Here is a 22,454-nt window from a genome sequence, read left to right as displayed (position 1 = left end):
CAGAGCACATGGAACAGACATCCTCATTGTTAGATGCGGCATTTGTGGAAAGGTATTATAGCAGGGGAAACGTATAGTACCGATATCTATTTCTAAGCTTTGTCATGTATCCTCACTTCCAGGAAGTGTTAATAAGTAAAACTGATATGCAGTAGCTCTCCATCACTTTCTAACACATTCTGCATTTCAAAATTTGTTTTCTGGGAGACTGAGGGATGGTCTGAATATTATGTCACTTAAGAAATATTTTTAAGTGTTTCTGACTAGTTTTACCACCTGTTTCTGGTAATATTTTAAATGTCAATTTTAAATGCTATAATGCCACTCTAGCAGGGGTTCGGTTAATTCAGGTAGCTGCAACGGGGTACTCAGGCTGAAGCAATTTCTACTTTCTTATAGGGAAATGGATAACTAAGCTTATATCACCTCTGCTCCCATGCTGCATGGTTAATGTGAAATACCCAGAAAATAAGGATTTACTGCTCTTTTCTAAAGCTGCAAAATGTTTGTCCTCACCTGGATTACTGCAAGGCTTGTAGTTCAGTTTTAACCCAATAAATAGGAAACGGGTAGGGGGGTGGGTGGTACCTCTTAATTTTGAATGGAAAAAAGATACTTCTATTTCTTGAAAAGGAAGCAATAAAAGTAAAGGAGCAACTCATATTTGGGTATTTCATGTGAATACTGCCCTTGAATGCAAAGCAGTTTGCTGTCTTGGGAACTATGTCACTAAACCTTACTTGTGCAGTGCTGCTCTGAAGAACACAGGTCTTGTATTTGCTTTTTCTTATCTGAAAGGATAATGATTGCAGCTGGGCTACAAAGTGCAACATAAACTGTGTCCTGAAATGTCTCATGATGTTATATTCATTTGCTTAGTAGATATGTATAGGCCTTCATATCAGATGGAAAAAGGTAAAATACAGTATTTGAATTTATCTCAGAATTTGCAAGTACTGCTTAAATCATAGTAAACATTCATAAGGGCATATAAACATCTGAATTAAGTGCTAGAAATGAAACTTAAACCAAAGGCAGGGGATGTGCTGTCTATTAAAAAGATCAAGTATAGGTAGGTAAGGTTTTGATAAAATACTGAACTATTGGCTAAACAAAAATTATTTGCTTCGAAGGTATTGAACGTGCCTGAGCTTTAAATCCTTTGTTGGACCCTATTCAGGGTCTTCTTTTACAGCGTTCTGTCTCTGTAAGTAGATAAGGAAGATACACTGAATGTTTTCTGGAAATGTTTTGACAACCTTAATGTGATTAATTTGTTATGCTTCAGCTTGGGTGGGGACAGAATAACTCTATGTCTTGAAAAAACAGCAATTTTGCTTTCTCTGAAAGGCAATACAGCGTAAGAGCAAACGTGGATTTAATGTATTACAGAACATGGTTTCATTCATAATAATTGGAGGTACATCTTTAATAATCTTCAGTAATGAGCTCAGTAATGCAAAACTGCAAGCTTGCTGGCATGAAATCTAAGTGTGCTCACATACCAAGTTTGGAGAGATGTTGCGAGTTTTGATGAGCAACTAAGGAATGGATTCTGTTGCTTGAAGACAGAAAGAAAGGAAGCTCTACAGCTGTTTTGCGTTATGCTTACATCTGGTGTGGGCTAATTATTTACAAAAATTCAAAGGGAAAGGTCAGGCAGAGAACCCTTCCCTTTCTGTCCTTGAGGACTCGGGGACAGTGTAGCAATTAGATACAGCTGTGAAGAAATAATGCTATGAGTTGAAAATACTTGGATCCCTGTCCTGTGCTCTCTGTTAAAGGTCCACAGACTGTACATAGCAGCAGAAGAGTGGCCACTCCCATGTGAAGGGCCATGGCTGATTGTTTATTTTGCTACCATACAAATGCATTTTTATCCCATCTGTGCAAATCTGTCAAGTTGCACAGTGTCGAAGAGGTGGAGAAATGCGCTACTCCGTGTTGCTGGGTAGCCAAGCCAGTGAAACTATAAGAGAAGTGAGCTACAGCTGTATGACAGAGCTCCTTTTTCCCTGTGCAGTAAGAAGGAATTGCTATAATATCATGGGGGCGGAGGGAGGAGGTTGGCATTAAGGTGCTGTAGTATATAAATCTTGTGTTGTCTTTTTATATTTTATATATTTTAAAAATTATATTTCTTGTTGGTTCTGCTGCATACTTTGAGAGACACCTATAATAATTGCTTTTCCTTCCTGTGCTATTTCCTGTTCCCTTTGAAAGCACTGTAATAACCGTGTAAAAAGTAATGATGGCTGCAAGTCAGATGTATATATGACTGTGTAGTGTGCATGCCAGATTTGGACCCAAATTGTCTAGATGTCTAGAGAAATGAAGTCTTGGGCAAGGAATAAATCAGGCATGGCATATCTAAAATGTGCAGTGACATTCATGTTATCCTAGGCAATTTTGAAATTGGGAGGCAAAGAGAACAGAATACCTCTTTTGCTTCAGAAAAATCTCATAGGACTTTTTTTTCCTTTTAACAAGGTAATATATCAAATAAAGCTTTAACTGTGTGCATAGCACATCCTTTATTTGCAAGCTATTCAACAGCTTCCTAAAATTTAAGATAATAGGATGTAAGGTACACAGTCACGGGAGCACAGTATCTACAAATAGAGTGGGTTTTGGATCCATGTGTGAGGCAGGATCTTACCTGGTTTTGCTACTGTATAAATTGCAGTTAATGGCTGAAAAAACTTATTAAGTGTCCTTGAAGGGAACATGTACTGTTTCAGAGGGCTATTTATGAATACTCTTAATACAGAGATCTGTAATAGCAGAAAACTGTCAGGATTTATTCTGATCTCCAAAATAGTTTGTCCATTTTGTCTATCTTCAGAAACGACTTGAAATTAAATGTGTTTAAAATGGATCCTTTGCTTATTCTTTGCTCCTCTATCTGTTCTGCATTGTCTTGTGTAGTAGGGCAAGCTATCGTGGCCTCTTTCTTTCTGTAATAACCGCAGGGACCAGTTCCATTTTATGGCTACTTCAGAAGTATGTGAAGTTGGACCTTTGCCACTGGAGCCGTACTTTTAGTGTGGCCATGAACATTTGCCTGGATCTCTCGGTTGCAGCATCTGCATAACCTCCCTTTTAAAAACAGAACATTAATTTTTAAGTAAGCTTTCACATTTCTTCAGTAAATTGGGTTTTTATCCAAGTCTTCACGTTCAAATCATCTGCTTTTCTTTTATACGTTAAACTTCATTATGGGATTTTCCTCCCCCTCAAAGAAGATGCTTTTGTGGTTAAAGTACAGTACTATATTTCAGGAAATCAAGAGCTCAGTTTCTGGTTCAACCACAAATTTCCTGTGTGATTGCTTACTATCTCTGCCTTGGTTCCCCGCAGATGTAGTGATGAAGTTTTATAAATTTGCAGGTTAGCAGGGCCCATCTTGATCATTTAATCTGATACTCTGCATAATGGAAATGAAAAAAAATTAATTGCTTGCAGAAACTACAGGGTTTTTTTCTGCTGTAACATCTTCAGAGATTTCACCAACCTTGATTTTGTTCAGGAATCCATTTCCCCTACTGAAATATTCTCACAGTTAATAATCTTCAGTGGTGATGTTGGGTTTTTTCTTCTTATTTTGAGTTTTACCTAAAAGTTTGCTCTTTTTCCCAAAAGTAAAAGACTTGGTTAAGTAAAATTCTTAGACTAGCCAAGGCACTTCTTAATAGTTTTCCTTGACTAAATTAAAGAGGTGTCTTAGTCAACCTGAGTGTTCAACATAGCTCCTCTTTTGGGTTAAAGAGGCACTAAATGGTTGGATTCAGTGTGTGTGTATGGATCATCTGTACTGTGCATGCAAAATAGGACCATATTTTCAGAATACCTTTATTATAAGGGTTTATTCCTATTTGCTTCCACAGGTAGATGGCCAGGACTAGTTCTGCGCAGTTTAATGCAGTGCCATTTTGTTTTCCAGAAATAGTTTTAAAAATGCTGCTTTGAACTGGACTGGAGGTGGTCATTTGTTGCCCCAAGGTTTTACTGCATGCATGCATAGCATAGGTTGTGTGTCTTGAGCCAAAACCAGTTAATATGCTAGAAACTTTTGCAAAAGGGTTTTCAGGGAAGCAGACCAGTAGAAGCAGGCTGCTAACCACAAACTGAATACCCTTTCATGACAGGTTCTTTAGGCCTCTTATATTCATTCTGTTTTTTTTTTTTTCTGAACCTGTTTGGTTTTGGCAGTTGTAGCTCTATGCAAACAATTTTGTCAATATAAAATCACGATTACTGCTACTTTTTATTTTTGCTTAATACTCTGCTCCAGCATATATATTCAAATATTTCACTTCTGTTTCAGCAAGAATGTTCCACTGAGAGCTCATGTTCAGCTGGAGTCAACACCCTCCCATGTCTGCTAATGGAAAGCTAATTTGAGCCCTCCTTAGTCATCTTTAGTCATATCTTAGATTAAAACACAGAAGAAACTGCACATATGTTAATTTTACTGACTTTGCTTTAAGCAAGCTAAGGACTACTTTGCAGCTCTGCCAACAAGAGGAATCATAAGGACAGTATGTTAAGACATAGTGGCAAACATCGAGGCACCAACTCCACGCTCTAGGCTCTGCAACTAGCTTGGGTTTTTTTGTTTGTTTGTTGTTTGTTTGTTTTAAGTAATTTTTATGAGGTTTTACTTTTAGGCAATTAGTAGTTTGCAATTTACTAAAGCTTCGTTTGATCATGTTAAAATGGAAGTTGTTCAACTAAGTCTATTTCTAGGCAATTCACGTTGTTTTTCATGATTGATCTCTACTCCCATTATCTGTTGTTCCACTATTTTTTTGTCATCACGGAAGTTGTCTAAAATTATATTTTCTTTCAAATCATTTAACTGCTTATGAAGCTATAGAACAACACAAAGTTGCAAACAGAGTGATCCCTTTGATACTTAACTAGAAATACCTGCCGAATTTAACAGTTTGCCGTGTGGGGGCTGTTCTGATTTTTCTCATCTCCCCTCTGAAATTCTCATTTATCAGAATGGTAAGCAACATAAAGCCAGATGTCTTACAGAAGTCCTCTGTGTCACCACAATTATTTTGTCAGCCCAAATAATGACCCGATTTAAAGAAGGTGTGGAGACTGGGACAGCCTATTTTCTCCAGAAGCAACTAGAGTGATGCTAATTATATACCTATCTGTTATTTTCTTACATGTTAATGACCACAGAGACCTCACCGTCCAATTGTTTCTCAGTATTCCTGGATAGCTAGTTATAACTTCCATTCTCTCACTTGGTTTCATTTTCTTAAATAGCACTTATTTTCCACCTGTCATATTGTTTTATTTTTGGAACACAGTCAGTACTAGGCTGGTAATGTTTTGATGTCTAGTAATACTTCAAGGCACATCTGCTTAGTTCTAATAATTGCTTATTCTGTTCCAAAAAAACCTACCTTAGTTAATTTTAAATTTCCTTCAAAATGCAACCCCGTTTACACCTTAACTTAGCCTTGAAAATAGGTACAGAAACTATATGGTATTCTGCTCTCATTTCACCCTGCACTGATTACTGTATCATTTCTTACAGTATGTACATACCTTCTAGGAACATATTAAGATATGTGGTATAATTTTTCTTCCTCTGCATTTAGGAAAATAACTACTTGTCTGAGAAGGATATTGGGCAGTTGCTAGAGGAGGCAAAGTAAGGAAAAAAGTACCTTGCATCACAACGGAAGATGACAAATCTTATAAGAGCCCTCAATTTCTAATAGTCTTAAGAAATAGAAGTGGGAGAGGCTATGGAAGTTGTTAGTCTGTTGTTGCTCCTTCTTCCTTCTCCTTCCCAACAGAATCAACTCGATCTGAGCTACTCTGATAGGTGTTGCCATCAGAATTCATTACACAGTATTCAGACAAACCTGTAAAAGTTGTCTCCCTTGCAAAGATAAAGTTTACTTACATGGTAAAAAAATTTAGATTGGGGGGGTGGTGTGGGGGGGTGTGACCTGTTGATTTTAGCTCTAATTGTGATGCTTTTTGGTCTTTTTTTTCTGTCCCAGACCACTGAAAATGTTAACAAAGGAGTAAAACTTTAATTTTATGTGAGAAGACAATACAAAAAGTGTATGAACGTATTTGGGATATTTAGGTAGCCTTACTGCTGCCCAGAAGAAAGGAATTCGTAATTCAGGGCTTTAAGATGAAAGGACTTAAAAAGATGATCTTAAGCCAGACACTCAGGATTCACCTGAAAAACTTAAGCATGCATGTTCAAAGCTTTGGGGAGGGGGGGGTTAAAAAGTCTCTAAATGTTATTTTCCTTCTATACCCCTCTGCCCCTTTACCCCCCTATTATTATTTTCCCTTCATCTTTCCCATCCTGTAGTTTTCATCCCTTCCCATTCCTCCCCTTCCCAGAGTTTTCTTTCCCCACTTCTTTGTGTCTGCTTTTGCATTAATCCAGGCCTTGAATTCTGTAAAGGAACTATATTTATTAGATAAGTTTAATAAAATGTTATCCCTCTTCAAAGTAGTATGATGAACTCAACTGCACAATCTGCAACTTCATACAGTTGAGAGACCAGTAATTTGTTACTCATACCTGGGAATATGTTCCACTGTTGTGTTTAGGAAACCACAAAAATTTTTGTTTGAATAGGTTGTGCCCTCTGTAGGTGTATATGCACTTTAGATATGAAATTATATATATATAAATATATATTTTATATACACAGTACGTCTATATACCTACACACACAGAGACACATGCATTGTCAGATGTGTATGTCTTTTAAGTAGCAGTGGATGATATGCTGCCAGGAAACTTTACATTGTTTCTGCACTTCTAGATAAGGCTTTAAATTACCAGTGGTACCGGCTGTGCCTAAATTTAAAGATAATGGGAAACGGTAATAGCAAGCTGCCACATAAATAAAAAGTTGAAAGTGAAAGGAGGAAGATAGATTGAGCAAGCAGCTCATGAGAAAGTATTCATTTCCAAAATGCAGTACAGAAAGAAGAAAACTAAAGGGAGTCTGAATCTTAGACGTTCACTCTGTACATTAAGTTTAATGGTTCTATCAACGGCTTCATATGACAGGAAATGATCTGGGCGTTTTGTTCACTTCACATTCTGGATGCCCTTAGTTTCAGAGAGCAACTGGTAACATGGATTGCACCTCGGAAGGGGACAGCTGAACTCTCCCTTTGGCTTTAGTGAGGAAAGAGCAGCGATGAAATCCGTGGACTGTGTGCACGTCATCCAACAGAAGGATACCGCCTCCTGTCCCTCTGCCCCCTCTGGTGCTGCTTCAGGCACCACGGGACTTTTTTCTGTCACATTCCTGTGGCTTGCAATGCTCCTGTCCTCTTTTGCAGCAGTCTCTCTTTACCATGTTATCACCCTGAAAACAGAACTAGAAGCTCTGCGCAGCGAGCTGATCTACAGGGTCCAGGCAAGGTCTCCGCTAGACCGGCCACCCGTGTCCCCTGATGAAAATAAAGCGGGTACCCCTGTTTCTTCCTTCCTGCAAGTGTCTGCAGCTGGCGCCAGGCAGGTAAGCTGGAAGGGTGGTTTTTGGCTTGCAGGGGATGAGCAAATGTGAGGCTGCATTCACTGCCTGTCACTTCTGCCCTTCAGGAGAACAGGCTTCCTGGTCCTGGCCCAGCTGAGAGCTTCCAAAAGGAAATCTGGAATGGGAGCAGAAACAGGTGGAGAAGATCTGTTGTCCACACAGAAGAAACAGGTAAATAGCATCTGGTGGAGTGGGTTGGGATGCTGCAGTTCGATACTGTCTTGAGAAAAGCAGCAGTGCTTGACTCATGTCTTCTCCTGTCAGCCGATCCGTGCTCCCAGAGCCCATTAAGGTTTTTACAACTATTGTTGAATGAATGGTGTTAACTGTAGGTATATTCTCCTAATGGTTACCATACTGTTTAAGGTACCAAATATTTATGCTGTCTGCAGATTGAACTTTGAACGTTAGATCCCAAATCTTCTTGTAATGGAGGTATTTCTCAATGATGCAGTAGAGTAAGGCAACTTTAAATTCTTCAGACTGTAAATTACTCAATTCTAAATCCATCATTCTCAGTTAAGGGTAATGCCTAACTTGCTTCTCTCTGATCAGTATTAGGGAGGGAAAGATATTATTAAAAATGCCAAGTCATTTTTCTGGGAAAACATGTTCATGCTAAAAGAGAGAAGTAACAAGAAAACTCCTTAACTTCAGGGAAGTAGGAGCTTTCAAAGAGAAAGGCTGGCTTGTACCTGTCAAAAGAGGCAGACTACAAGGAATTCAGAAGTTTAGCATCATTTCTGAATTAAAACAATCTTTTATTATAATGAGCAAAATGAATACAGGCATGCCTGTCCTGTAAGATATTTTTATCTTTTTAAAACGTGCTGCAGAGAGCACTGAAGATTGTGCTCCATAAAAGACATCTGATGTGTATTATAATGCTTGAATATTAATGGGATATATTTGTTTCCTTTGGGGATAAAAAGCTTACATTTTTTCCTTTTTCTCTTTCCAAATACAATGATGCCTGATAGGATGAAATACAGAATTTTATTATAATAATTTGCATACATACTCTAATTGCACCGAGTAACTAAAGATGTTCTTGAGTTGCTAAATCAGTTCAATCCTCTTATGGATAGTTTTAGATTGTAAAAGCCTGATACTTTTAGATTGATTAATACTTTTAGATGAAAGCTGTTATCTTAAATTATTAATAGATGAAGTTAAAACGGAGTTAAAATGGAGTAATTTGTAGGTATAGACTAAATTATACTTTGCTTAAAATGTGCTTTTGATTGACTAATTAATGTGAAATGTATTTCACTTAAGCTTCAGCAAGCTAAATGAAATTTAGGTTCTAGGGTATAACCACTCTATTTACTTCCAGGTCTCTCAAAAGAAAGTATTCATTTAGGACATCACCTAAAATTCATAGGTTTAAATGGGATTCCTTCTATTTCATTAGTAATCTTTGGTTCAGGGTCTTGGCTAAGAGTGATTTCACAAACAGGAATGAGAACAATATTGCTTAAATTGTATTTCTTGTAGCCTGTTTCCTATCACAGGAACCACAAAGCTTCCCTGCTCTCCCCACCCTAGCATCTCCCAAATAAAAAGTAGTGGTCTTTTATACCTAAAGCACAAGTATCTTCAAAAATAAAGAGGCATGTCTTTTTAAAATGAATGTTACAGCATCACTATGCAAGTTATTCAGTTCCCTTCACAGTAGCTTTCATCTTTATTCTTATTGCTATTTGAGGTTGTATGGGGAAGAGGAAGTTTTTGGGGTCCTCAGCTGTGCTTCTGGCAGATGTAAAATTCTTCTCATCAGGTAGCCACCTCTGGTTATACCTATTTGTCTTTCTTCACATAAAATTCTAATTAAGCTACCTATTTCTGTAAGCTTTTTCTTAAAGATACGGCTGGCTTTAAAATTGTTTATGTTGGATAACAGAAAGCATGGAATATAAACATTAATTTAAAAGAGAAAAGCTACATAGGTTGACCTACTACAAACCTGTTTTCTAACATGACCATCATATTTTTATACATAAAAAGGAAAAAAGTAAATTACAAATCTTGCATTTATATAAAAGGTTATCTGTTAGACAGGGTTACCTTTCTGTCTGCTATATAATTACAAGAAATAAAACTTGTCAGAATTCAGTAAGATGTTACATTTTCTCAGATCAGATTTCACTGATGGCCATGAACCTACTAGTCAATGCTAAATTTTGTTTTAGCAGAGTGAGTGAAATAAAACAACATGGTGTTGTTCATGGTGCTGAATCCTGTCTGTTTCTTGGTCATGTACACAGAATTACTAGCCCTGCATTTTGATCTTCTCGCATCCATTTCTGGGTACCAGAATCCCAGCAGCCTTCAAATCATCCTGCAGATGTGCTGCACTCATTCTGGTACAATGGCAGATAAATGAGGGTATTGAGTGAGGTGCCTTGTTCTTGTCCTATTTCTGTTTGCTTCAACAAGGTCTCAAAGTAGGGTCTGGTCTCATAATTAATTGTTGACCCATAATTTCAGTTTAACATGGCCCAATTCCTTAGAAAGTGAATACTTGAAAATGTCACTGATGTACCATTGTTTCTCTTGTGCTTCATCAGAGAGCAGAAGTAAAATACAGAACCATTGTTTTGTTTTGTTTATAAATAAAGTTGTGGTTCAATACTCTTTTCTTTCTAAACTTTAATCATTAAATTCCAGGTGCCCCATGATTCTTTTTAGGCCCAGCACAGCCCTTCTTGAACATATGGAATTTCTATATTATTTTTTTCTATTTGCTTGATGTTATAGGCATAAAAGTGGCCACAAATTAGAATTTTAATTAAAATGACAGTTGAATGAAAATGGATCTAATACAATGTTGTTATTTCATATTTTTATGGGGTATGCATTTGTCTGTGTTCATGCATAAAACTGTTAGTCATCAGTAGTTGTACATTTTGTGTCTCGAGAAAATTTCGAGCTCGAGTAGGTTGAAGAGATGGATTTCAAGCATCAGTTCCAAATAAAGCTGTACAGTTAGCAGTCAGAACCAGAGTTCTTGATACACAACGAGTAGGAGTTAATGGGTGATTTTGAAAGGTACATATTATTAATGTGCAAGCAGAGAGATCATCTAACCACTTCTGGCAAATGTCATATCAGGACACATAAGAACAGATATATTTTTTCTTATTTGTCTTTCTTTTTATATATGTTGCCTGTAGAGGAAAATCACTACACAACAAAAACCTCTCCTGAATTTTATACCCTGTTCAAAATTATTGATTGCCTTGCCTATGTGTTTCTCTCTAAGCTGTATATGCGCTTGAGTCCAGGAACAAGATATAGGTTCCATTACCCAAGCCAGTACAATATACGAATGTCAAGTTTCATTTACATACTCTCTCTGTGCCTTGTTCTGATCATTACTGTGGGATTCTGATTCCTACAGCCAAGTAGGGATAAGAGCATCAGGTCTTCTATAAACTCAAATTCAGGCAACATTCTTCTGTGATTGGATTGGAGCATCCGTGGACTATATTTACTTTGGTGTATTGAAGTTATCCATCTCAATCAGTCTGATTGCATGTATGGAAGGAACTGAGGAGAAATTCTAATTCCACAAAGCAGTAAGGCAGGCTGAGCTGGCGTGTGACTTGGCAATTTTTTTTTTTTCACTAGAAGTTCCTGGGTTGTACTCCAATATCAGTTGTGTCCATGGAAAATAACTATTGTCATGCAAGTGTGATGTATAAGTTGTGAGGATTTTGCCATTGTTCTTGGTATAATTGTCTTACTAGCACATTGCTACATTTGCTTTGGCAAATTGGTGCATTTATTGGTTAGAAGTATTTTGACTCTGTATGTTGTTGTTTTAGATCTCTGTGAGACAGGGATAGCAAGGACTTTTACAAGTGAAACTTGACTTCAGTGATCTTTGAATCAAGAAACCTAACCTTTTGTTAGTAGTCTAAACAAATGCCACATATAAAATTCCCTCACCAAATATTCAAAATACTTCTTATTTTATTGTTTGAAGAGAGGAAATATAAGAGTTCTCTTAATAAAAAAAGAAATATCTACTTCTTGAAAAGATGCGTTATTCTTTTTTGTTTCTGCTGACAACAGACTAACTCAAAAGGAAGTAGGCCCTTCTATGCAAGAGAATAGAAAAAGACTTATACAATGCCTGCAATTTTACGTGAAGGATTCCACTTGGTGAATGAATCAGTGCTGTGTATTATGCAGAACACTTCAATCCAAAATGCACAAAATAGGCTCTAATTTCTAAAAACAATATCCTGCTTTTTACTGTATAATAGAAGTCTACATAAAGTATTCTTAATTCTTAGTAAATTATTTTCTTGTTATTCTGATTGTAACATGTTACTGGTAATTCTGTTAAGGTCAGAATGATGCTAGATATTTGTCAGATATGAGTCATATCTGTAACTATGACCAAGCCATTTTAATGCAGGGACTGATTTAACCCATGATTAATGCCACATAAAGACTTCTTAATTAAAAAGCACCAAATTAAACAGTCTATAAAAATGCGCAAGCAAAAAGTGGAAGAAGATCTTTTGTGATGAGAAATGAAGAAGTTAAGGGAAGAAGGACTGGGAATTGTTCACGAACATGCATATCTTATAAATTGAATTATCTAGTATTTAAGTATGTTTTGGGAAGTCTACAGAGCACATATCTAGACCAAAGAACGAACCTAAACAAGCAGGTCTGCTTTTTAAAGTTCAGGTTTTTTCTTGGTTTTATTTCAGCAAAAATTGAGATAGATGTCTCAGGCCTCAGATATCGAAACTTTAAAACTTATGCATGAGTTCACAGACGATAAACTTGACATTTTGTTTGGATGGATTATGACATTGACTGCAAAATATTAAAATGATTATGCAAGTTAAATAATACAAAACCTTGCATGGGAGGGCAAATTTGGTTTTACCAATATCAGGTCTTAAATCATGCAGATATGCAGAAAGCTGTATTCCTATCCTGCTGCAAAAGCTAGCTTTTTTTTTTTTAAATTGTGGTTACATTGCTCAACCGGTGGACAACACATCCCTTCATGTGCTGGCTGTGGTTTATAAAGGCATCTGGAGTCACTAACTTCTTCAGAATTGGCTCTTCTGTTTATGGAAGAAGACAGACTCTGAAATTTGTTTCTTCCCACCCACACCCTGCAGAGCGGTTAAAATCAGAAGAAGAAAAAAAAAAAGCTTATCAAAGCAAAGATATTATATGAAGTCACAAGAGGATGGGGCACACTTTATTGTTCTAGATACACTCTGTTTTACACAGCTAGACCTCATAGTGACACTCAGGCTAGATATTTTTACACTTTTTAAAAACATATTTTATGAATCTGGTATTCTGCTTACATTATTAATTATTCAAAAATCCTTTAGACTACAAAGCTGATGCTCAGGTTTGATTTACAGTGGGCTGAAGGGCATTCAGGTAGAGCTTTTGATTTATTCTGCTGAATGCTGGTAGTAACAATTCAACCCATATTTTGTAATGCATATATTCTTGATATTGTACTTCAGGTGAGATTTGGGTCCTTCTTGGAATAGAATTGCTAACAATTCTTAACAATGTTAACATTTTACTGAAAAACCCTGTTGCTTTACCCAGAAAATATACTCTGTATATTCATATCTTCTCCTCAATAGTAGTGTTGCTTACTCTGAATTTGTTTCAATGAATTGCTTAATTTTAAGCATGTATGTAGTTCCATTGAGCTCAAAGTGAAGTAATTGTATATACTGGAAATAGTTATGCGTCAGTCTTGGCTTCGGAACATTTTTTTGAAGCATGTTGTTGTTCAATCCCTCAAACACTTTTTTAGGTATTATTTGTCCTTTGCGGCTTTAGGTAAAATGACCACTGTGCTAGTTTCTGTTCTCCTTATTGTCATAAATGACACTGTTCTATCCATATTTCTCCATGAAAAACAAGCTTACTATATTCTGTGGAGCCTTATTTCTATCTGCATAAACTAAAAAAAAAGACAGTGAGGTTTTTTTAGAGGATATGTGTAGATTTGGTATCTGTAGAATAAAGCAGATTTGGTATGTGCTTTAAAAAGATGGAAAAGATCTCAGACTGTACTGAACTTCGTGATTTTAATTAATTGTGTAGCAGTTTTCAGCAATGATGACTAGTATTTCCGTGCTGCAAACAACTGAAACATAAATCCAGACTTGCAAACTGTAAATCAGGATAGTTTCAAGAATGTCAATCAAGTTTGCAGAGCAGGTTGAACAAGAGTTGCTAAAGTAGCCATAACTTTCACTGCTTGTGGACACTACTCATTGGTACCCTGCTGGATGGCAGTTAGTGTGAATCATAACCAATCCTCTCTTGTTTGGTTAGTGGAAAATCCAGTGGCCACACTAGTGAGTTCTTTTAAAAGCAGGAATGAAAGTTTTGGTTTAGCTTACTGAAATACTAGGGAATCAAAATTCCATTCACTAGGAAGGCACTTTGCTCCAAAGGAGAGTGAATTAATACCTTGTGAAATAAATTGCCTGATGTGCTTTCTTGTGCAATTCCAGCTAATGACATTTTGGTTTTATTTGGAAGCTTTTTTTCAGACAATTCTCTCACTTGCAAGTGTGATAGAAAAATGACTGAAGTCTAATACCTTTTTTGATTTGTGATGGCTTGTTTTTTCTATTCCTTATCAGGAGGCAGGGAATTCAGATGCCTTTAAATTCTTGGTTTGAAAATCTATAGATTTTGTCACATTATTGATGAGTATTGATAGAACTCAAGGACGTGTTCCACTGTAGGAGACAGGAGCTTGCAGGATAGCATTCCTGTTAACGTAAGTAGGGCTTACAGCTTGTGTGATCATCATGACATTGGAGCGTCCCCAGACATGCACTTGAATCTTTGTCCACTGCCAGATGGCACCGCTGAGTGCTGGTGAGCATCCAGCCCTCTTCTGGTATTTTCCGGCAGGCCCCCTTGGAAAGGAAACTTAGATACAGAGAGAGGCTGCTTTCTACTTTAATCCTCTCACTGCCTGCCGTGCAGTGAGAAGTTCGTGCTGCTGGGCACTTGGTTGCACACGTGGGTACCACTGGCCGATGTAGAAACAGGAACTCATGGAGTAGGGCACCTCCCATTACATCAAGAGTGGCCAAATCTGACCCACAGCCTTCTTACCTGAAAAGAGATAAACAAAAATGGAGATTCAGCAATCCGTGGCAGAATTTTCATCTCTTGACCCTTAGTAAATTAATTTGGTTTCTGCCAAGTGCAGTAAATACTACTACTTTGTTTTCCAGCCTTCAAAGTACCACTAGAACCAAATGTTTTCACTGAAATCTGCTCTAAACAAATGCAACTATCCTTTTTTCTTTTATCCTGTTCCCTGACATTTATGCTTAGCAGATTTTTTTAAAAGATCTTTGTTTCACTTGTGAGCCTATATTTTAACATACTGCAATATTTTTCTCGGATCAAACTCCAAGTTGGTCATTAGTGTCACTAGTCTCTACAGTTTTGAGTAATGCATCAGTTTTGACAGATACTAAGCTATTTGTTGTGTGTGCATTAATTTGCTAACAGTCATCTCTGTATCTTCCCTCTTAGTCTCAGTATAGGTTGATTGAGTGTGGATATCTGAAAATATATTGAAAGTACGTATATATGGATTTTGAGAATTTATTTTGAAAGTACCATGTAACCAGTATGTATGACTAATACTTTGCAGCAACTATGACTGGAATTTCTTTACATAATATAGTAAACATCATTAGAAAATCTCATATCTGTCACAGCTGGCAGGGTTGGGGGGTTTTTTGAGCTTTTTTTTTTTTTTTTAGAAAATTAACAAGGCTAACTCATCTTATGATTCCTAGCTCATTTGACTTATTGCTACATTTTTCAATTATATTAGGACCAGAGATTAAAACAAGCAAGTATTACTTGTGCGACTATCTGAGGCCTCCTGCTTAGCTGCATGATCTCTGAAAGTTATCTAGTACGTGTTGTGGTATGAATTTTGTTTTGGCATGTTTGAGTAAGGTCTGCATTAAAATCAACAGATTATGTTTTCAAATAAGTGGTGAGACGGAGAGAAGATTTTTTTTCATGTCCTTTTTTTCTAAAAGAAGTTTCAAAAGCTTACTCTATTACTGATTTACATTTCTTTGATTTCAAAATGCTTTCACTTTGCAGTGCTGCAGGCCTGCTTGCAACTGATTGCTGACAGCAAAAGTGATATCCAACAGAAAGGTAAGAATAAGTTCCATGATTTATAGCTGACTATTCCATGTATTAACTCTTCCATCCAATTTTATCTAACTTCAAAGCAGTAACTGAGTTATGTCACCAAATTAAAAAAAAAAAAAAAAAAAAAAAAGAGGTCCCTGCATCTGGACAGCTCTTGCAGATATCCTCTTTTCAGTGGGGAAATCCAGCTAGTGAGACTGGAAGTCTTGACTAGAAGTCATCTTTGTTAATCTTTGGCAGATGAAAATGAAGAAAGTAACTTTTGTTTCTGACTACCCTGAAATTATTGTTTCTTTTAGATGATTCAAGCATTATCCCTTGGCTTCTGAGCTTTAAACGTGGAACAGCACTGGAAGAACAAGGAAATAAAATTGTGATCAAAGAAACAGGATATTTTTTCATATATGGGCAGGTGAGAAAGCTCAATTCACTTCAGCATCTGACTTTTTAAAGGATTTTTGATGTCTCCATACAATATGTTTGAAGTCTGCACCTCTTCATTCTGTAGGTTTTATATACTGATACAACATTTGCTATGGGACACCTAATACAGAGGAAGAAGGCCCATGTGTTTGGTGATGATCTCAGCTTGGTGACATTGTTTCGTTGCATCCAAAATATGCCACAATCTTATCCGAATAATTCTTGCTATACTGCTGGTAAACATCTAAGTTTTCCTTTTCTTTGTTTGCAAATAAACTGTATCAAATAGAATCTGTAGTGTTGGGTGATTACGTATTGTGGCAGTTGTAAAGAAAATGGACTGCATTCACGGATCTGATTAATTGCAAAATTACAGAATACTTTAAAAAAATATGGTTTTATATAAAGCATCAGCAGTTGGAGGGTATGCATCTAACTTAGGTGATCTGAACAATTCCCCTCTCTCCATGACCACATGACTATATAATGTGGTTAGATACTTTGGTGCTTTCAGTTAGATGTCTGAAGCAGGCAAAAGGGGTACATACTGTCCTTATTGAAGAACTCAGTTTAACTTAGGGTTTGAATTCCACATTTAGTTGTCCCAATAAAATATTTAGGAGCCTATGTTCTGCTTTAAAACATCATATGTGAATTTTAGCCATCCAATTTTTGCATACATTATTGTAGGATTTCCAGAGATATTTCTTATCAGCTTAATTCTCTACTCCTTATAATGGCTACTGCAGTTTTACTCTTTGGTTAGATGAAAAATAGTGAATTCCTATAAGGAGCTCTTTCTGACTGCACAAATTAGGAACACCACAAGAAAGGCCAATTAAAATGTTTAATGCAAGTCCAGCAGGCTCAATGCTCAATATATATGTATATTCCTGCAGTAGTATTAAAGGAATTATTGTCAAGGCCTATTAAACCTTGTTCAGTAGCTCTTACCTGTCTGTCTTTCCCCCTTAATGGTGGATTTGAGGGTTTTCTCTTTTGTTATTTTCCAGCAAGATCTATGCGAATAGAAACTATCTTTTTTTCCAATGCCTTATAAAAAAGTGACATTGAACGATGGAGTTGACTGTTGGCAAGTAATGGCATTAAACAAATGGGATGGGGAAGGAAACTAATTTTTTTTCCAAATAAAACCAAATTGGCTACTTCCTCCTGGCAATTGAGGCTGTCCAAACATTTTCTTTAACTTTCTGTCCATGCACCCAGACATTCTGGCATCATAACCACCTTCAAGTTCATCTATCCTCTTGCTTCACCCTTGTATTACTCCCCCCCTTTCTTAACTAGGATCTCCACTCCATTCTGTCACTTCAAGGTTCCTGCTTCCCAAATTCCCACCCTCCTGCTTTCACCTGAAAAACAAAATCTCACTGCAGTATCTCATGCTGTTAAGCATGTGCCACAGCAGATGTTAGATGTGCTCTCAGCTTAGTGACTGCAACTTGGAGATGAGGTGCTTTCGGTTATCATGTCAGCTGATGTGTGTCTGGCAGGAAGCAGACCTTTGCGCTCTGCAGTTGCAGTGGATCAGCTGATGTCTGGTAACTTCATTTGGTTGGTAAAGCTCATGAGAATCTCTTCCAGTGTGGGAACGTAGTGGTCTAGGACCAGCAATACCCAATGCTGACCTTTCCTGTCACATCACCATAACATGAGGAATCTGGGTACACCACTGTTATGAATTTTTGCAGCGTTTGCTTAAGTGAACTGTGATATGCTGAGTGCGGAATGGAAAGTAGGTCCAGCTCCACAGAGCATGTTAAACGTCAGCTTTGGGTAGGCTGCGATTTGTAAGATTGTACCTAAAGGTAAAAAAAGCACTTGTCACAAGTAACAAGCCATGCTTATATTTGTAAGATGATGTGTAATGACTTTTTGAATACCATTCATGAAAGTAATGTATTTGAAATATTAACTTAAAAATATTCCAAATCTTTTGCCAGGCATTGCAAAATTAGAAGAAGGGGATGAACTTCAACTTACAATACCACGGAGAAGGGCCAAAATATCCTTGGATGGAGATGGTACTTTTTTTGGTGCAGTTAGACTCCTCTGAAGCCCTTCATTTCTGTTGTTATGCTTAATCCAGTTTTATTCTTTTCCTATGCCTTTGTCAGAAAAAATATTGAATTGTAATAAAGCTGCCAATTCAGTCTTTCCCCATCAACCACCAGCTTCTGAGAACTTTTCTTCAGTTTAATAAGTTAACACAAAACAGGAACCACACCAGACATACTTGTGAGATATAACCATCATGTGATCAGCAGAAAGCAAATTTATTTTAGACAATGGGAAACTCTAAGTAACAACTGTAAGGCAATGGTTTTTTTGGCTTTGAAACAATTTCTTGTCCATATCAAAGAAGGAGTTGACCATAAAGTACAGCATAAACAGGACAGTTGACTATCAAATTGTTATCCATATTTGAGAAGGAAAACTAAAAAACTAAAACACAAGTACATCTTAAATTTGCCTTGTTTCATCAATAAAAGATTTGAAGTGTAAAGTATGGGAAAGAAACATCAAACGGTAGATTCCTCATCACAAAATGGAGGTGTCAGTTGGGTTCTGGTTTGAGGTTTTTTTTTTGTTTTTTCTTTGATGCCAAGATTTTGGGAAAGGAAAAAGTCTAAATATATGGGATAATGTAAATAAACTCCTCAGAAATATACAGAATAGTAGCCACTGGCTTGTTTCCTCCCTGTGAAAAAAAGGTGTATAAGTTACTAAATCTATTAGTATTTACTAATTACAATTAATTTTACTGGAAAAAGGACATGTAAGATGCTTCAAGAGCTCAATCTTCAAAGCATTGCTACTCATCAAGGAATATGTGTATACTTCTATGTAAGCAAGGCAGGGATAGAAAGAAATACGGTGAGATTAGACACAATGCAGTAGGTCGAACTGGATTTCTGGCTTCGTAATTTCTGCAGTCATATATAGATGTTATATATATATACAGTATATGTGTATATATATGAAAGTACACACACATAAATAAGCCTTTGACATTTGGGCACAGAATTTTATCTTCTTTTGTATAGTTTATCCAATGGAAATATTGCTGCATACATAGTTTTTGTATTTCTCTTGCTTTTTGCTATGATCCATTCTATTCAATATAGTAAAAAGAAAAATCCAATAAACCTGGAATCAGCCATACAGCTAAGAAAATACATCTGTATCCCAGAAATCTGGGCTTAATCCCTAGGTTAACTATAGGCTTTTTCTGCAGTTTTGAATATATTGCTTAACTCTGTTTCACACACACACAAAAAAAGATGGCTTTTTTTCTTTTCTTTTGTCCATCTGCTTTGATCAGTAAATAAGATTTATGTCTTTTTACCCCAAGAATCCATGTGTATTGCATGGTCAAGGTAATAATAGCATGGTAATAATGTGGTCAAGACATCTAGGAGCTATTATAATACAAACATTGAATACTTATTCCACTGATCTTCAAAGAAGTATTAAAGTGCTACTGGAATAGATGAAATGATAAAATCCACAGTAATGAACTGTACTTAATTTGAAAATATTTCTTAAGGATTGAGAATTGTGTCATATAAACTCATTTAGTAAAGAAAAGACGCTTTGTATATTGCCGTCTCCTCATCTGTTTTTATAAATCACGATGATTTAAATGAGTTCTTATGGTGATAGACAATAAATAAAAGAGATTTGGAGCTAGGAATTAAGGACTATGGTAAATTAATGAAACAATTAATTCAACTTCTCTGGGCTTCAAGACGGCATTTCAGCAATAAGCATATGTGTATTGGATTACCACACTGGGATTTTTATGAGTCTTAACTACAGTTTCAAAATGTTTGAAAGTTCTCCTTATACAAATTTATTCTTTTATGTGTCCTGGAGCTGAAGCTGCTGCTGCTTCTTCTTCTTCTTCGTAAACATTGATGTGCTAAGTTTGCCAGAAAGACATTTTAAATCCTCTGCAGGAACCCTGAGTTTAGCCAAAGGTTGTGTGAAGCTGCATTGTAGATAAAGCAATTATTAGCATGCAGTGAGTTGTCTGTTATTACTGACATACATTCAAGAGATATCCAGAATCTCTAATCAGAAGCTTGTTGATTTTAACATTGTCTGATTATGGAAAAAAATTTTGTTACTGTTGCTTTCCCAGAGACTTGATGGCTAAACTCACAAATTTAACTGAAACCCAGTGGTTTAACTGAAACCCAGTGGTTTCAGTAGGCTTGTGTGTGCTTAGTTTAAACCAATTCTAAAGGTGCTTGGCACCTTAGAAGATGTAGCTTTGATATAAACAGACACAGTGTAATATTTTAAACCTACAGCACATAGCAAAAATTCTGTGAAGCTAAATCATTTGTCAGCACTGTCCCTTTTCCTTGCTGTATTTCTTCCTTCTGGTGCTGCCGAATGTGGACAGCGCAGAACTTTAGAAAGTGTTTGGGGTGTGGCGTGGCTTGGAGGAGAACTTTTACCTTCTGAGTGAAAATATTTTAAAAGTGTTCCCTTCCTTTAGTAGGATGAAACTGAACCTCAAGTTTCTTCATAAAAAAAGTGAACCATGAGAACTCTTACATGTGTGCAGAGAGTGCAAGTCGACAGATGTTCAGATATTTCTACTGAGAAAGCTGGCAATTTTGTTGTGTTGGGTTAGTTTTCTGCTGGCTTCATGAGAAAACTTGTCTTCTCAAAACTAATCTGCTTCTGCACAAAGTTGAGTTTTAACAGATCAGCATTTTCTGACCAAAGTAGGAAGAAAAGGAGAATACCTCAATATTGATGGTTCTGCTAACTGGTGATACAGGAGGTAGCAAAGTGTATCATGCTTATACTTCAGTCAGTGGGAGTTACGGAAACTTTCTACATTTGATAAATATTATTTAAATAAGTGTGATGGTTAATAAGTAGTATCTAATTGGTTCATACAATATTTTACCTTGTTATCAAGGATATCTGGCAATTTCTGCAAATGCAACAAACTGCACAACTACTCTGGTTCTTTTTCAAGTAGTGTTAAGCAGCATTATGGCAAACGTAAGGGACTGGAACATTTTCTTTCCAGTACATTTTCACAGAAAGTATGAGCTTGTATAATTATTTCCTTTTTAATAATGTGCAATTGGCAGGTATATAGCTGCTTTGAAATGTAATTTGTATCTTAAAATATGTCTGTTATATAATGTGCAGTCACACACCCTACCGACATACAGAGTATACTTACTACATAGCTGTCCTGCCTCTGATTGTTTCTCAAATTGCTTAGCATTTGCCATTGTAAGACCTTAATTTCAGTTGTCCCATAGTTTTGCCTAGTTTATACTGCTGGAGTTGAGATTTTCTGTATCTCAGGTTTATGTCTTGGGTTGAATTGTCTTGGATAACTTCAGCCCCCAAAGTTCTACTCTTCTACAAATGAGGGTAGGGAAAATGCATTTTTTAGATTCTATTTTAATGATTTGGCTACTTTTTCTTTGGGAAGGTCTAGAGATTCTATGGTCTGAAAGAAGAAATGTGTGTAATGTGGGTTTTGCTTTGTTTCAGTCAAGGTTTTCTTTCTTCCTTTCTTTCTTGTGTTCATACTTTGACAAGGTATATGCTTTTGAAGAATATTTTATGCTTTCTCATGTTAAGAGAAAGCATAAAATATGTCTCTATGGAACTTTCAAAAGGGAGAGGAAAATGTTCCCAGCAGTTTTGTCTCTTGGCTGAGTCCATGGATTACCACCATCAATAACACCTAAGGTTGTTTTTCAAGGTCAGTCCATGCAGCAGTGAGAAGGAAGTTGATGCAAACACAGGGAAGAGGGACACTAAATAAATATTTGATGTAGAAAGGCTCTCATGGAGTTTACAACTTACATGGAGCTTAAGGGTGATCAGGGAAACAAACCAGATTTGGAGCTGGACTGCAGAAATTGGAGAGACCCTAACTAGGATTTGATTGCTTGTGAGATGGGGAGAAATGCAAGGGAATGAAGTGGACTGGCTGTGAAAAGCCTGGGAATGAAATGAGGTTAGGCAAAGACAGCAGCTTTGTGGAAAAGGGCCAAGGGTTCCTGGGGGAAAGCAAGCTAAATGCAAGTCTGTAGTCAGCCCTGTCAGAGAGGAAGGCTAACAGCATACTGCTCTGTATTAACAGGTGTGTCACCAGTAGATTAAGGGAAGGGGTCATTCCCCTTTTCTTGGCACCTTTCAGAGTGTATTTTGGATACTGCAGCCAGGTTTGGACACACTACACCCCAAATACAAGAA

The 22,454-nt window shown here is 36.8% G+C and overlaps 1 protein-coding gene across 3 annotated transcripts in view; it reads left to right on the top strand.

The window, feature by feature from the left end:
• TNFSF13B (TNF superfamily member 13b) overlaps window positions 1-18,375 on the top strand; it is a 30,413-nt gene extending 12,038 nt beyond the window's left edge. For 2 of the 3 annotated variants that reach the window (XM_074859302.1, XM_074859301.1), the window contains 6 exons: window positions 7,123-7,532; window positions 7,616-7,721; window positions 15,711-15,767; window positions 16,064-16,176; window positions 16,273-16,423; window positions 18,152-18,375. In XM_074859302.1, the coding sequence (XP_074715403.1) occupies window positions 7,209-7,532; window positions 7,616-7,721; window positions 15,711-15,767; window positions 16,064-16,176; window positions 16,273-16,423; window positions 18,152-18,264 (864 nt within the window). In that variant the 5' untranslated portion in view covers window positions 7,123-7,208 and the 3' untranslated portion in view covers window positions 18,265-18,375. The remainder of the gene's footprint in view (window positions 1-7,122; window positions 7,533-7,615; window positions 7,722-15,710; window positions 15,768-16,063; window positions 16,177-16,272; window positions 16,424-18,151) is intronic. The other variant, XM_074859303.1, reaches the window with a different exon arrangement.
• Window positions 18,376-22,454: the final 4,079 nt, after the last annotated feature.

This window comes from Strix uralensis, chromosome 2 (assembly GCF_047716275.1).
Source record: "Strix uralensis isolate ZFMK-TIS-50842 chromosome 2, bStrUra1, whole genome shotgun sequence".
NCBI classification, from domain to species: Eukaryota; Metazoa; Chordata; class Aves; order Strigiformes; family Strigidae; genus Strix; species Strix uralensis.
This window is presented reverse-complemented; position numbering and strand designations above follow the sequence as displayed.